At 42.8% G+C, this 15,762-nt stretch overlaps 1 protein-coding gene across 1 annotated transcript in view; it reads right to left on the bottom strand.

Annotated features, from left to right (window-relative positions):
* DGKG (diacylglycerol kinase gamma) overlaps positions 1-15,762 on the bottom strand; it is a gene marked incomplete at both ends in the record, with an annotated part of 149,732 nt that overhangs the window by 110,966 nt on the left and 23,004 nt on the right. The window contains 4 exon segments of the mRNA XM_079704505.1: positions 2,138-2,260; positions 2,969-3,043; positions 6,365-6,414; positions 9,682-9,915. Of these exon segments, the coding sequence (XP_079560631.1) occupies positions 2,138-2,260; positions 2,969-3,043; positions 6,365-6,414; positions 9,682-9,915 (482 nt within the window).

Raw genomic sequence — 15,762 nt, 5'->3', positions numbered from 1 at the left:
ACCCCAACTATTCATGTGAAAACATACAATTTAGTGCCTATTTTCAAATAAATGCATAAAATTTCAATTAATAAAAACCAAATGCACATTTGTTTTTTGTTTGCATTATTCCTGAGGTAAAGTATGGTTTTAATACAAGGCTGATTTAGCAGCAGGGGGAGACACTGGGGAGAATGCTGAAGAAATAATGTCTCTCCCTCTTCCAGCCATAAAACAGTGGATCCCCTCCAAGCAAAGAGTTGGTGGCACTTTGGACTCAACAAGTCCAAAATAGGAAACAGAACTAGAAATTGGTTCCTTGTGATTAAAATGTCCCATCTCTATTTCCATGTTTCAGAGAAAAAACAGGTGCATTAGAACAGCACTCAAGCACAACTTCCACTTTGATTCAGCTATAATCTTGAGCCTTAATAGCAGAAAGTATACCTAACCTATCTGAGCACCTCCAGGTCCTAGCTCCTGTGGGTTCGTGCACACAGTACGTTCTTGGTAAGAAATCACTGCATGAGAAGTCTGCTGTTACTGATTATGGAAGATGGCCTCTGGTACTAACTAGGTGTGTGCCCATGGGCAAGTGCCTTTACCTCTCTGGTCCTTGGTATGAAAAATGAAGGGGACAGACCAGGGAGCACCAAGTTCTCTTGCAGCTCTGACCTTCTAGGGTTATAAGGAAAAAGGAGATCCTGGTTCATTGATTTTATTTAGCACTTGGAAAGAGCTGGACATGCTATGAGATAACTGCAGGATTCTTAGTCCTTGAGTGTTGGAGATGAGGGCTCAGCTTTAGTCCTGAATTGCAGAACTGTCAGATGGACACAGCACAGGCAACAACATCAGCTAGAGGCTAACCCAAATGAACCTCCTGTTCTGTCCCTCTCTTTGACATTTCAGTAACCTTGAAGAGGTATTGTCTTACAACCCGTGTGACTGTACTGGTAAACGCTAATGTCACCATTTGTACTTCTAGTTCTAATCTTCCCTACCTCATGTATGGAAGCTACTTTCATGGTAAATAAGCAGACCAGGTCAGATGCCAGTGATTTCACACTAAGCCTCTACATGTATTCCCTACTCTGAACAAAACTGGGAGGTTTCTCTAAAACACCCTGAACTTTCTTTCATGTGGGTCTTGGATCAAGCTATTCTCCCAGCTGCAAACTGTCTCTTCTACCAGACAAATCATACCCATCCTTGAGAGCCAGATCAAATATCCTAGGTCTTTATCTTTATCTCAAGAATGGGATATCAAAATCCCACACATCCTTCAGAGCCAGGGCAAACACCCTTCAAAGTTTCTTCCACTGGTCTCACTCCTAAGTGTGAGATGTTCGAAAGTGCAGGTTCTTTGGAGTCAAGTACACATAAATGCTGGCTATTCTTTTTCCTCTTCGTACTCAGAATCTCAGTTTTCCATCTGTTTAAATGGGCAAAAAAATATCTACCTTATCTGGTTGTTCTGATTGTTAAATAAGATATTATTATTGGGCTTCCCTGGTGGTGCAGTGGTTGCGAGTCTGCCTGCCGATGCAGGGGACGCGGGTTCATGCCCCGGTCCGGGAAGATCCCACATGCCGTGGAGTGGCTGGGCCCGTGAGCCATGGCCGCTGAGCCTGCACATCCGAAGCCTGTGCTCCACAACGGGAGAGGCCACAACAGTGAGAGGCCAGTGTACCGCAAACAAAAAAAAAAAAAAAAAAAAAAAGATATTATTATTGAACGCCCTCTGCCTCACACCAAATCAGTATTTTTTCCTTTCTTTCTTCCTTTCCTTCCTTCCTTCCCCAACTCTCTTAGCATTTTTTAAACCTAATGTGTGAAAAAGATGGAATTCTTCCCTGAATATTTTTTGCCCTTTGCCTGGTTGAGCATAAGTTTCCGGTGGGTGAATATTGTATATGTGTTCCCTTGTAGCCCTTAGAACAGTATCTTTATTTAGTAATAATTTAGTAAACGTCTGTCAAATGAATGAATAATATTTCAGGCACTAATAGGTAAAAAGAGAGGACTTTTGGGCTGGCCTAGAGCATACGGGCTGTCCATTGGGAAGTCTGGGGCAGAAGCCAAGGATATTAACTTCCACATGGAACCTGATGTTTCTGAAAGGTGAGAGGTCTTTGACCTCAAGCTTGCAACTTACAGAGTCGTCCGTGCCCAGGAGGACCAGCAATGGGATAGTGGTCATCCCTCCGTGGACCCACTCCTGGAGTGACACAAAGCCATCCCGGTCGTAGTCCATCCCTTGTAACATCTCCTTCAATATCTGTGGAATCCATAGAGCAACCACTGTCCACTTTCAACTTCGACTTCTCTGCCCCACCCCTGCCCCGCCCACCCTGCCCTTTTCTTTCTCTTCTGTTCTATGTTTTCTGGCTTGTGTTTTACCCCTTCCCCCTCTGATTCAGAGTGAGTAGAGCATTGAGGGAGCAAATGGGGGTGAGGAGAACAGGGGTCCAGGCCTGGCTCTGCCCTGACCTGTGTGGCCTTCGACAAGCCACCCCAACTCTCTGGATTCTGCTCTGCTCATCTGTAAAATGGAACTAGTATTGCTATGTTTGCAGCATGGTAGTGAAGATTAGAGAAAATGTATATAAAATGCTAAATATTATATCAGACTCATAGGAGCACCCAATGTAATTATTATTATTAATATTATCTAATGATTGAGAAAAATCTTTAGAAGTCTTTCTAGCTCTAAATTCTCTGATCTCTGAGCTCCTGTTATAAAAATTCAGCTTTGGTGAAAGTGTTAGGGGGTATTATTAGGTATTATTATTTGAATTAGTCTGCACTTTCCCCTGCTGCCTCTAATCTTTCCTATTAGGGAAGTGGGAGATCAAGGTGTAGGACCCAGAGAAGTCACCTCTAAGAAGATGATCTGGGACAGCCTGCACTGTAAACATGTGTTTCCAAGTCCCACTCTCATCTTGGAAGCTCACTGGAAAGTCACCCCTTGCTTTTGGAAACTCACAGGCCTTAGCTCCGTGGGATCCCACTCGAGATACTGGGCAATGTGTAGCATCTGGTTGACAATACGATCCATCTCCTAGAAAATATCAAGGAGAGAAGCCAACTGAAGATGTGCTTTTACGAGCAAGACTCAAAATCAAACCCCGTGGGAAGATGGGCAGGGCAGAGTGTGAGAAGCAGTTGGTACAATATACTGGCATTTCATCAAGCACTCACTATTTGTTTTTGCTCTTTATTTCTGCCTTGACCACAAAGCTCACAAGAAACACAGACCGTGGATAAGCCAGAGGTATGCAGAAAGTTCACTGAACACTGACCTCCTCCTAGACCCACCTTCCTTCCCCTATTCTGTGCTTTGACTTAGCATAGAAAGCACTCCTGTTTCCTCCTTGTGATCCTACAAATACTTACAAACCAAGGCACTTACTTCTTCCCTCTTTTCCCACATCTCATTCCCACAGCTTTAGCGACTTGAGATTCATCTATACCCCTTGGGGGTCAGTTTCAGTTGGATGTAGAGCCACTGTGTTGGTCCCTTCTCAGGCACTATGATTCAGATTCCTTTTGGCATCTCCTTTGTTTCCTTTGTATCAAGTCCTGGGTCCAGGACTCTTGGAACAGGAAATTCATGAAGGGTATGTTTGCCTAATGAGTGAGCCTTTTGTTTGGTACCAAGGCCAGGCTCCATCTAAAACCTCACAGAATTGTTGGATGCTAATGAATCAGTGCACTGAGAGTCCCATTGAAACACACTGGACTGAGAAAGCATTTGCATGTCTTGGGCACCATCTAAGATGTTCATAGTAAGGTTGATTTGGGGACACAGGTTGGAGAACTGAAGCAAGGTTTAAAGGTGTTACTTTCACCAGGTAGAATGCTGGGTCAAAATAAGCAAGCTAAAACCCAACAGGGATTTTTAAAATTGTATTTCATTTAAAGTAGAACATAACCCATTGCAAAACTGCAGATGAAGTGGTAGATGGGGGTAAGGAAGTGGGCAGAATGGTGGGAACAGGGCTCAGCAGAAGTTCCAGCGGAAAAGAGCTCGTGAAACTAGTTGGGTCCAAGATTCAATGTGAGCAAACGACCTGATTCAGGAATGGAGAATTAGACTCAATCTTGGGGTGTGTAACTAGGTGGGCATTTTCAGGAAGCAGAGTGGGAAGATTTCAGGAAGAACTAGTTCCCTGATGCGGATACTTAAAGAGTCCTGGAGGGGTGGGTTCAGTTCTATGCCATATTTTAAGAATGGCATTGACAAACTAGAGCTTGACCAGAATGGAGATTTAAAACTTCCTTATGAGAAACAGTGTAGAAATTAGGAAATGTGAGCTTGGGGAAGATTTTTGGGAAGACGTGATAGTACCTTCAAATACCTGAAGGCCTATTGTGTACAACTGGTCCTCCACTGGTCAGCTGCCCTGGTCAGCTATAGAGGGCAGAAGTAAGCTGAGGGATGAAAGGAGGGAAGAGTTGAGGGCTGGCCTATTTTGACCTCACCACTGGGTTGGGGGAGGGGAGAGAAGAGCAGAATCAGGTTTTGTATTGAAAATTTCCCTGGCAGACGAGAGATGCCCTGCGTGCAGGAGGGATGCCTTCCCTAACAGTCATCCCCAGTGGTGCAGCGGCTGTTTTAAGGTACTGGGTGAACTCTCCATTACTGGGAGTGCCCATAAAGAGGCTGGGCATCCAACTGCCAGGGGGTCTTGGTGGGAAGCTGAAAGAGAGAGAACTATTTTGAGACTCACTTCAGTCCACCAGTGTTACCTTCCAAATAGATCCAGACTTTAACCACTTCTTACCACCTGCAATGCTGCTACCCTGGTGCAAGTTACCATCATTTCTTGTCTTGCTTATTTTAATAGCCTCCTAACTGGTATTCCTGCTTGCATCCGTACAGTCTAGACTCAACGCAGCAGCTAGAGTGATCCTGTGAGGACCTAAGTCAATCATGTCACTCCTCTGCTCAGAATCTCCAATGGTTCTCTACTTCTCCAGAGTAAAAGAGAGAAAACCCTTTCAATCACCTGTAAGGCTTGATTATGCTTTGCAAACGCCCCGTCCCTTCTCATTACTTCTCTGATCTCATCTCTTATTACTCACTCCAACCTCATCTGTTCAGTCATCCTGTTCCACTCACTCTGGCCTCCTAGTTAATCTGCTAACATTCCGGGTATCCCTCAGGGCCTTTGCACTTGCTGTTCCCTCTGCCTGGAAGGTGCTTCCCCATGACTCACTCCCTTCACCTCCTTCAAGTGTCTGTTCAGATGTCCCCTCCTCAGGGAGACCTTCCTTGGCTCCTCCAGCTAAAACTGCAGCTCCCTCCAATACTTCCTTTCCCTCCTTTATTTTCCCTCTAGCACACAGATCTAACACATACTTGACTATGCTTTGCAGTGTGTGTGTTTGCACTAGAATGAAAGCATCATGAGGGTCTGGATCTTTGTCTGTTGGCTCACTGATACACGCCCCCCAGTGCTTAGAACAGTAGCCGACATATATGTGATACTCAATCAATATGTGTTGATCAAATGCTTGAGAGTCTGATTCTCTTCGTGGTTCCCTCGCATGACCCAGCTCACGGAACTGCAATGTGGCTGCAGGGATCCCATAAAGACACTCTGGGGTTGAGTGGGAACCGGGACGATGCAGTTGGTCTAGTGGACTGGTTCCCTTTCTTCCTCCCTTTGGTCTGACTCAGCCCCGTGCACTTCAACCTCAGAGTCTTTCTGTTAATGAGTCCCATCTCTGACACTGCCGGTCATGAGGACAGGGCCTGTCTGATTCTCTTTGCCTTTTCTCCTCTCTACCTTCTTCCTTTTCCATCCTTCTTCTCATTCTATGACCCCTGACCTGTCCCTGCCTCTTCCTGAGGGGAGGTGGGGATGAGACTCAGGCTTTCCCAGGCGTGGTGGGATGGGATCATGCGCTCAGAGCAGACAGAGCCAGACTCCTAGAGCTAGTGCCCTGGGGTATGAGAGGAAGGCAAGGGTAACGGCAAAGCACGCCGGCAGTTACCTGCCTTCCTCCTGTCTTCTTGCCCTGGTCTCTCTGCCTCTCCCCACCTCCTCTCCTCCACCCCTGGGCTTCAGCAGGAAATTACAGGGAGAATTTCTGAACCAGCTGGGAAGTTAAACTAGATGAGATACTAAACCATCTCCCCAACCTGAGATTTTGCGATTTGAGCTTCTGGAATGAAAAAGCAAGTTGGAGTTCACTCTCCTCTGGGCGGGCTCTTTGGAAGTAGAAGGCGGGAGGTTCTAGTCATCTCTGCAGCTCATATTGAGACACTGCTATTCCTATGAAGATGGAGCTGAGAGTGTTTGGACTCTCCCTTCACCTGTTCCCCTCTCCGCCAGCCTTTCTTGGATCTTGGAGGGATATTTGGAGAGCTTACCTCTTGGTCCAGGAGACCATTCTCATCCGAATCATAGAGACGAAACATGACTGCAAGAAACACAGAGGTGAGGCTTGAGTTGTCCTCCGGGTACCAGGGATGGGTTGAGACTTTGCTGCTGCCAGTTTTTAGATCCATTCTGACAATCACTGGAGTGAAGTCCGTTGCAGCCAGTTCACCCACCCTCCAAGGCACAGAGTCTGACCTTCCTTACAGTGGGAAGAGGGAGGAGAACCGTCTAAGCAATAACTCTGCAGCTGATGAGATCTGGGTCACAAGCGTGATTCCCTGTAGAGCATTCACACCTCTCAGCATCACGGGAACACAACTCAAAGCAGGTGCCCCGCTGGTGGTGGGGCAGAGGCACCACAGTTATAGACGGGACACTGCTTCTACTGCACACAGAAAGGGTGTGGAGTTAGGCAGGTTCAGATCTTGACCCTGTCCTACCACCTCTAGGGCATCACATAAGTCATTTATCTTCCTTAAGCTCAATTTCTTCATCTGTAAAATGGAGATTATAATAGTTTCTTTATCCTAAGTTTTTTTCAAATGAAGATTAATATGTCAGTGATATGCTAAATCTATAGCACTTGGATTGTAGAGAGCACTCGACAGATGTTATTTATTTTTATTTTCTTTCATTAATGAATATTTATATATGGCACTTAATATGTACAACGTACCATCCTATGCACCTTATCATTATTACTTATTTAATCCTCAATAATGCTATGAAGTAGTTATTATTATAGAAGCTATTATATTTCTTTTTCTAAAATGTCTACATGCAATTCAGAAACATCCTCTACCATGTTCTAGCTGTAGAGAGGTGATGGAAGATAAGCAAGATTTGGGAGTGAATTTTGGGCAAAGGACTAAATGTTCATTTATGGGATTTGGAAACTTGCCATTTCATTCATCTAAAAGGTAGAGATCCTGTCTGTGGTCTCAGAAGTAAGCAGGGTGGAGAGCAGAGCTGAATACATCTTCATTTCCCTCCCGTCCTTTAAAACCCTTCATCATGCCTGTGTTCTCTGTGGCTGACCCTTCCCTTGTGTAACTGCTCTGGACCTCTTGGGATGTACCCACAGGGTCACAGCACTCCTGTTAATTTGCCCTTGTGGTGTCACTTCCTTCTACATGTTTTATGTCTCTGGACCTTGTGTTTATTCAGTGGTGTCTCTGGTTGGACTTTAAGTTATTTAAAAGTCATGGGCTTCCGATTCTTTGTGACTCCTCCAAATGTCCTGGTCAGAGACACTCTGGGCCCAGGTGGCTCTAACATGGAGCCCTCTTTGGTCCCACTGTACATGAGGAGTAGAATGAGAAAGTGTGAGCAAGTATCCTACTTTTTAGCAGCATGGCCTTGGGCAAGTCATTTAACTTTTCCATCCTTTCTTACATGTAAAATGAGAACAATCATGTCAACTGTCTAGGGTTACTGTGATGTTAAAATGAGAAAATGCATTTAAAGTGCTTAGCAAAAATAAGGTGTTCAGTGATGAGTTATTATTGTTATTACATTGATGATGGGTGGGATTTCAGGCTATCATTTCCAAAAAAAAAAATATATGCTTGGTTATCTAGAAAAAAAACGTAACTTGGTTTCAATCACTAAAATCAGAGATGATTTGAATTAATTTAATTAAAAAAAAAAGAAAACTTTATAGGACACATGACCAAGTTTCAGCAACAAAAAACTGTAGGGAAAAAAATAAGCAAAAGATTAAGAGAGACTAAAGAGACGTAGTAACAAATGGCAATGTATGGACCTTACTTGGATCTCAATTCAAACAAACAGAGCTTGAACTGTTCCCCAAGTAAGGGAAAATAATGAATACTGACTGAATATTTGATAATAGTAAGGAATCGTTTTCTTTAGATGTGATTATGGTGTTGTGGTTATATTTAAGAAAAAGTTATATTATTTTAGAGGTACATACTGAGATATTTACAGATGAAATTATATGATGTCTGGAATTCACTTCAAAATAATCTGGGGCAGAAGAAATGAGTGGGAGGTATAAATAAAACACGATTGACCACAAGCTGGTAATTGTTGAAGGTGGTTGATGGGCACACGGAAGTTCTTTGTATTCTCTACTTTTATCTGTGTTTGAAATTTTCTGTAATAAAAAGCTTTTAGAAATACAGTTTCTTTTCATTATCATTACAGGACTCAGTCTGAGAGGCACTAATAGGAGGAATCTGCCACATTTGCTCCTCTCTGGTAGTTATGAACAAATATAATGCCTGAAACTCAAAATCCAACTGAATGTGGGAAATAATTTGACATTTCCCTTTTAACATTAGTCAGAAGAAATCTGGTACATTTGCTTCCAAATTAGCATTTAAGACTTGTAATTGTTAACACTTCAAACCTATGGGGGAGGTTTTAAGCTCGCTAAGAGAGCAAACTGTTTCATTTTGTTTGGGGCAAGGGTTAACCTTTGCCAGACTTTTCCTAATGCTTAAGTTTCACTGACTAGTCCGATTATTAGCTGGAATTTTGACTTTTGCTATAATGTGTATGCTTTTCCCTCAGTGTCTACTAAGATCCCAAGAGATGCCAAAACAATATATATTTTTAACAAGGTCCTACCTGTCATCTGTTTCAAAGTTTGCCTGTAGGCTCGCAAAGGTCAGCGAGACCATCCTCAGAGTGAATCATCTGCGAGACTGCAGGCTGCTTCAGCCACTGTGGGCTTTCCTTTCTGCCCCCAGCTATTATTCTCCCTCTGAAGACATGTTTTTGAAACCAAGCTCAACTCCCTTAATTAACTAGCCCTCTTTCTCAAGAGGCCAAAACACTTGGGGTGGGGGTGGGTGAAGACATGGAAATAAGCTTTAACAAGATAGAGGTTGATTAGATCTCAAGAAAAAAAAGAGTTCTTCATAGTTAAAGAGTTGCTTGGGCATGGAATAGGGGAAGGAAGACAGATGTTGAAAATCTTCCCTTGAAAAATCTTCTAAGAGGAGGCAGCAGCTTTCTGATTGGAGGCTTTCAGGAAATCCTGCCAGCAAAGGAAGGGAGTCTTCACCCTTTGCAGAGACCCCTTACCTTTCCAGATCTTGGTTCTCAATACCAAGGTCTCAAATGCACCTTCCACCCTATACGACTGGTACTGTGTTCCAGGGGAGATTCTAGGAAATATTCATGTCACTGCTGGTGACAGGGCAGAAAAGCTCCCCCAAGGAGGCAGGACCCATCCCCAGGATCCCAGATCAACCTCCAGCCTGTTTAGAACAATAGACAGGACACTAGCTCTTCATCTAGGAAAAAGTCGAAGCCCCTTGGCAGGGTACATACTTACACTCTAGCTTATCCTGAGGTCTCCCCGTTTCCAGCAAGGACAGGTAACACATGACATCCTTCAGGTACACTATGGGGGATTCTGAGCCTGAAAACTGAGCATCATGGTTTCCCACGGGGGTCGCAGACACTTGGTCTTCAGTTGGCACTTGCTTCTCAGTGATCTTTGATTCTGTGACAGGCAAGAGGAAAGCATCCAAGGACACAATGTTTAGTAAACATGAAACCCTTTGTTGCCCCATTCTTTTCATGGTAGAGACAAGAATTTTATGAGTGTCTTCAAAAGCGTGGATTACATAGATATGATCAAATCAGTGGCCCTAGAAATCCAGATTGTAGAGTTCATACTTTCTGAATGAACCCCATACTGACCCTTTTAAGAGTCTATAGCCTTATAAGAAATTCACCTATGCTCTGTGAATTATAAGAAAAGATGATAGTGATTTTTAGTAATATCAATAGCCAACAGGTAAATGTCATTTAGCCTAATTTTGGGGGGAACACACCCAATTTGTAGAGGTAATTTTGTCTGGGATTCCAAAAATCCAGACTATTGGTTATTTACCAACATACTATTTTACAATTTTCGTCTCAAATGCATTTAAAGATAAATAAAAAGATGAAAGTTCGAAAGAGAAAACTGGGATTGACAACTGATTTCCAGAAACTAGGAAGAATTGTGACTTACTGAAAGCCTGATCAGTTGCATAAGGAAAGTATAGAAAGTGGCTTATCATACCACAGGAATAGAGTGAGTTTTCCCTCTGAAATTTTCCTTCTCATAGGTAGGAACACTGTCTCTTTGTCCGCTGGTGAAGAAATATGATGTTATTACTAACCAGAAAACCAGGCACCGATATTTTACGTGTGAATCATACTCTTTTGAGGCACTTTAAGGGCTATCTCTTTTTCCCCGGCCTCTTTATATCCATGATCTCAATATCAAATAAGAGGATGCAACTCAGAGAAAACCCAGGAAACAGTAAAAGGAAGACTGGCAGTGGAAAATCTAACCCAAGTGTTGTACCACCAAATAATAGAGTGCTGAAGGCACAGGCAGAGGGAGAGAGAGCCTTGATAGTACTGCCTGCTGGGGAAAGCAATGCCACCAGTACACTCTTTATTCAGAGAACCAAGGTCCCAAGCAGTGGCAAACAGTTCAGCTCAGGCCAACAGAGCTGTGCTAGATGAAAGCCTACCAGGTCCTAAGGGTTAGGTTGTGGTTCGAGAAGGGAGTTAGCCATCACCCAGATGGACAGTGGGTGAGACCAAAGGCCACTGACATACTCTGTATGTTACAAAGGGTCCTGTGAAGAGACCAACATGGGACCCATGAAACAGAGTTGCAAAACAAGGAAAGGAAGCTTCATCATGAAGTCTCAGAGGACAAGATCTCTGGAAATAATTTCCTACCGGACAAGACCCTTGGTAGGTTGCAAGAAGGTGTAACCTCTATTAAACAGGAGCAGAACGCCTCAGGGGTGAGCAAGTTGAGATGAAAACACAATAGGATGAGATAACAAGGATAGTGAGGTAGGGGAAAACTGCCATGAAATTACGTATGCAACAGAAGTATTAAAATCATCACTGGAGGAAAAGTTATGGAAAAACGTTAACTTGATAATGTATAAGACAAAGGTGAAAAATTCTTTGTATAGGGTAGCCCATTATGCCCCAAGTTATGTTATATCCTCAAATTATTCATCCATTAAGACACTATTAGAATGACTTCTATGCCGACTAAACTGGAATAAGAGGGACCAGATTTACCCTCCTACTGATGCAACTAAAAAAACTGGACAAAAGATATGAAACAATGGTCCATAGGACATTGCATATGGCCAACACCAAAGGGAAACCCTCCTACACTGTTGGTGGGAATGTAAATTGGTGCAGCCACTATGGAAAACAGTACGGAGGTTCCCTAAAAAACTAAAACTAGAGCTACCATATGATACAGCAATCCCACTTCTGGGCAGAGAAGAAAACTCTAATTTGAAAAGATACATGCACCTCAATGTTCATAGCAACACTATTTACAATAGCCAAGACATGGAAGCAACCTATGTGTCCACCGACAGATGAATGGATAAAGGAGATGTGGTGTATATATATATATATATATATATATATATATATATATATATACACAAGGGACTATTATTCAGCCATTACAAAGAATGAAATAATACTATTTGCAGCAACGTGGGTGGACCTAGAGAGTATCATACTAAGTGAAGTAAGTCAACAGAGAAAGACAAATATTACATGATATCACTCATTTGTGGAATCTAAAAAATAATACAAATGAATTTATTTATAAAACAGAAACAGACTCACAGACATAGAAAACAAACTGATGGTTACCAAAGGGGAAAGGGAGTGGGGGAAGGAGTAAATTAGGAGTATGGGATTAACACATACATACTACCATATATAAAATAGATAAACAAAGATTTACTGTATAGCACAGGAAACTATATCCAGTATCTTGTAATAACCTCTAATGGAAAATAATCTGAAAAAATATATACCTGGATCACTTTGCTGTACACCTGAAACTGACACAATATTATATATATATATATATATATATATTTAATATTTATTTATTTATTTATTTGGTTGCGCGGGTCTTAGTTGTGGCATGCGAACTCTTAGTGGTGGCATGCATATGGGATCTAAATCCCTGACCAGGGATCGAACCTGGGCCCCCTGAATTGGGAGCGTGGAGTCTTAACCACTGCACCACCAGGGAAGTCCCTAACACAATATTTTAAATCCACTATACTTCAATAAAAAAAAATTATTACAGCCTTTTCCAAAGATCCTTTGGTTACCAGAGCTTTGACTGGATCTTGAGCCACTGTTCTAGTCCTCATTGAGGTCTACTGTTCAGTCCAGCAGTGGAAATGCTGGGGCCCAGAGGGACTGAGTGACACACAGTCCCACTGGTGTCCTACCTGCTCATGCTGCCTTACATGAAATACCCCTAACCCACACCCATCCGAGCACATCCCTCAGGGACTACCCTCTTCCAGAGCACAGAGGTTTTGCCCAGGTACCACATCACATACCCTTCTAAATGAGGGTTCTTGGGCAGAGCTGACTTGTTCCACCTTCTCTCTTAGTCTCTGCATTACTTCCTACCTTTCAGTTGGGCTGTGTGGAAAGAGCGCCAAGCTAGAGGCAGAAAACTGGGTTTGTGCTAAATGGTGGGTGATCTTGCACATGAAGGCTTATTCCCCATACCCAACCTCAGTTTTTTCATCTGTTAAAAGACAGACTTGCATTAAAATTGATGTTTACCAAAAGTTTTGAATGACATGAATAATGTTTGTGAATATAATGCTAAGTGAAAAACAAAGCTGGATCCAAAATTATATATATATACAGTCTGATTCCAGTTCTGTAAAAAATTTATGGAAAAAGCCCTACAATGATACATATGTATAGGGGTGCGTGTGTGTGTGTGTGATCACATTGGTAGATTTAGGTGATTTTGTTGTTTCTTTAGTTTTTCTGTACTCTTCAGAAAAATTTTTATTGATACAATGTGTTACTTTTAAAACTGGAAAAAAATAATTTAAAAAAATGGAGGGACTTTCCTTGAGACTCCAACAGTCCAAGCTGCTGAACCATCTCAACAGCCTGAGAAACTAAATAAAAACCAGGAGAATGAAGTTCACATTGTTTATCCCACCTTTTCATGGGCATTTGAGGAAGGGTGATTTCAGCCCTTCCTGAGCTGACATCCTGACAATGACACGTTGCTCAAGACTCTGAGCCGACCTCTGGACTCAGTGAAACCCCTGTCTGTTGTGCTTATGGACCCAACCATGCCCCACCTGGCTCTGGGAATGAATAACTTAAAGTGGGTTGTTCTAGATCTGAGCTTGGAGCTTGATCTGATAGGCATAAACAGCCATATCAAATGAGAATAGAGTTTCTTCTTCTTGGGCAACAGGAAAAGGGTGGAATTTTCAACAGATGGCCTGATCTAAGGTGATTCCAGAACTTAGCTCTTCCTTGTTGGCAGAGGCCCTGCTCTGTGGTGTCCACCTGTCCCTACATTCTTGTTTTTGGTGAATAGGGGCACCTAATTAAGACATTCATGGAAGGTGGCCCAACAGGAAAAGGATCTGCTACTTAACATCACAAGTTACAAAAGAGGATGAAAAAAAGCTGTACACCTCCCTGGGCCAGCAGTCAGATAACTGCCCTTTTATGACTGGACCACAGGAGACTGATATGCTGCAAGCACGGGAAAACAGTGCATGACAAATCACTTCTCCAGGAGAAAGTCTCTGGAAGTTGTTCTGAGACCCCAAATGATACAGATATTGCAAATAAACATGGTGGTCAAATAAGCCAGCCAATGTCTATTATCATCATTCATTATCTTTTCTCAAATATCACATAATGACAGGATCCCCACTAAGTCCTTGTGTGGTACCTTGGAAACTTCAGCCACTGAAACAAACCCTGCCCAGACAATTTGGAACCTCAGGGAATGAAGTGTAACTTCTCTCAGGTTCCTCTTGAAGTTCCAGATACTTGGACTAAGAACATCTCTGGCAAAGAATCTGGGTAAAGAAAAAGATGCTTTTCTTTGATTTTTTTGCTGAGACTTTAGAATAATCTCAAAGCTTCCAGTTTGAAACTTTTCTTTCTACCATGAGAATGATTTATGTCATAAAATGCCCTCTCTATTCCAAATAAGATTTAAGACTTATTTATGACTTTAATCCATTTGACCAAGGGGCCCTAGACCTAGCACGTCTGGGTGAGATGCTGGGCAGAGGGGTGGGTGAGCCTATACTTTGCACAGTCTTGCCCTGCTGCTGTCCCTGAAGGCCTCAGGAAGGCACCAATACTCTTAATCCTTGCTTTCTGGAGCTCTATGAGAAGTCTGGATCTTGCTGAGCTTATGGTCCAGAGGCAATTCTCCTTTCCCAACCATGTTCTGCTTTCCATTCAGAGTGAATTTTTGATCTCATCAGTCTTTCAGTTACACACTGAAAACTCTATAATCCTCTAGTTGCCCTTTCGGCAATGACTGGAAAAAAGATGAGAACTACATCTAGCACCCACTTGAAGAAATTCTCTCATCCTAAGTCTCTGTTACAATTAGTTCTCATTCAGTTGTATTATCTCTTACCTATTCTGCCATGTGTGTACGTATGTATAGAATATATATTGAAAGATACAAGAAAACTGCATCTTTATCCCCTGGGCACATCACGAGAGCTGGAATTCACCAATGTGCATCAATCTTTTCCAAACAATAATGCAAAGGAAATAAGGTCTGTCTCTCTTAGTCTTTGTATGTGAAGCTCCAAGAGCAACCTGGGAGGGAGACAGTCCCTGAGAGTCCTTCCATGAGGAGGATGCCCATCTAACACAACTGGAGACTGAGGGTGCAGACTGAAGGAGATCTTGGCAGACATGATGAGTTGAGAATAGGGTGTACTTCTGGAGGGTGGCCTGAATAATAATTGCTAATATTTACTGAACATTTACTCTGTTCCAGGCACTATACTAAGCAGTTTACACACATAACTCACTTAACCTTCATATCAACACTTACTGTCATCTCATGTTACAGATGGGGAAACTGAGGCACAGAGACATTGTTCAAACATACCCAAGGTTTCAGAGCTAGGTGTTGTCAGAGCTGGGTGTCAAACCCAGGAAGTCTGTCTCTGAAGTCCAGATTCTTAACCAATATGCTTATTACCTGACCCAGCTTAGGTTGATAGTCCAGGAAATTTGTATTATATCTTAGAACAGAAGTCAAGGAGGATAATCTTTGCTCTTTCCAGTTTTACTAGGAGCTTCTGCACTTGGGACTGTGCCTGTCAATAGCCTGTCAACAGAGGAATGGCCTCCCATTGATAAATGTGCCAGGGAAGTTTCCACATCAGTCACGACCCAAGAGAGGGTACATGGATAGCCAGGCATCATGATGGTGGCTCCACTGGGAATGCAGCCTTGATCGTTCCACTAGGACCTAACCAAATTGGTGCCTTTACGTGGAGACAAACCTTAGTCCAGGCACCTCAAGAGAGACCATTGCTTC

Source organism: Hyperoodon ampullatus, assembly GCF_949752795.1.
Source record: "Hyperoodon ampullatus genome assembly, chromosome: 5".
Taxonomy (NCBI): domain Eukaryota; kingdom Metazoa; phylum Chordata; class Mammalia; order Artiodactyla; family Ziphiidae; genus Hyperoodon; species Hyperoodon ampullatus.
This window is presented reverse-complemented; position numbering and strand designations above follow the sequence as displayed.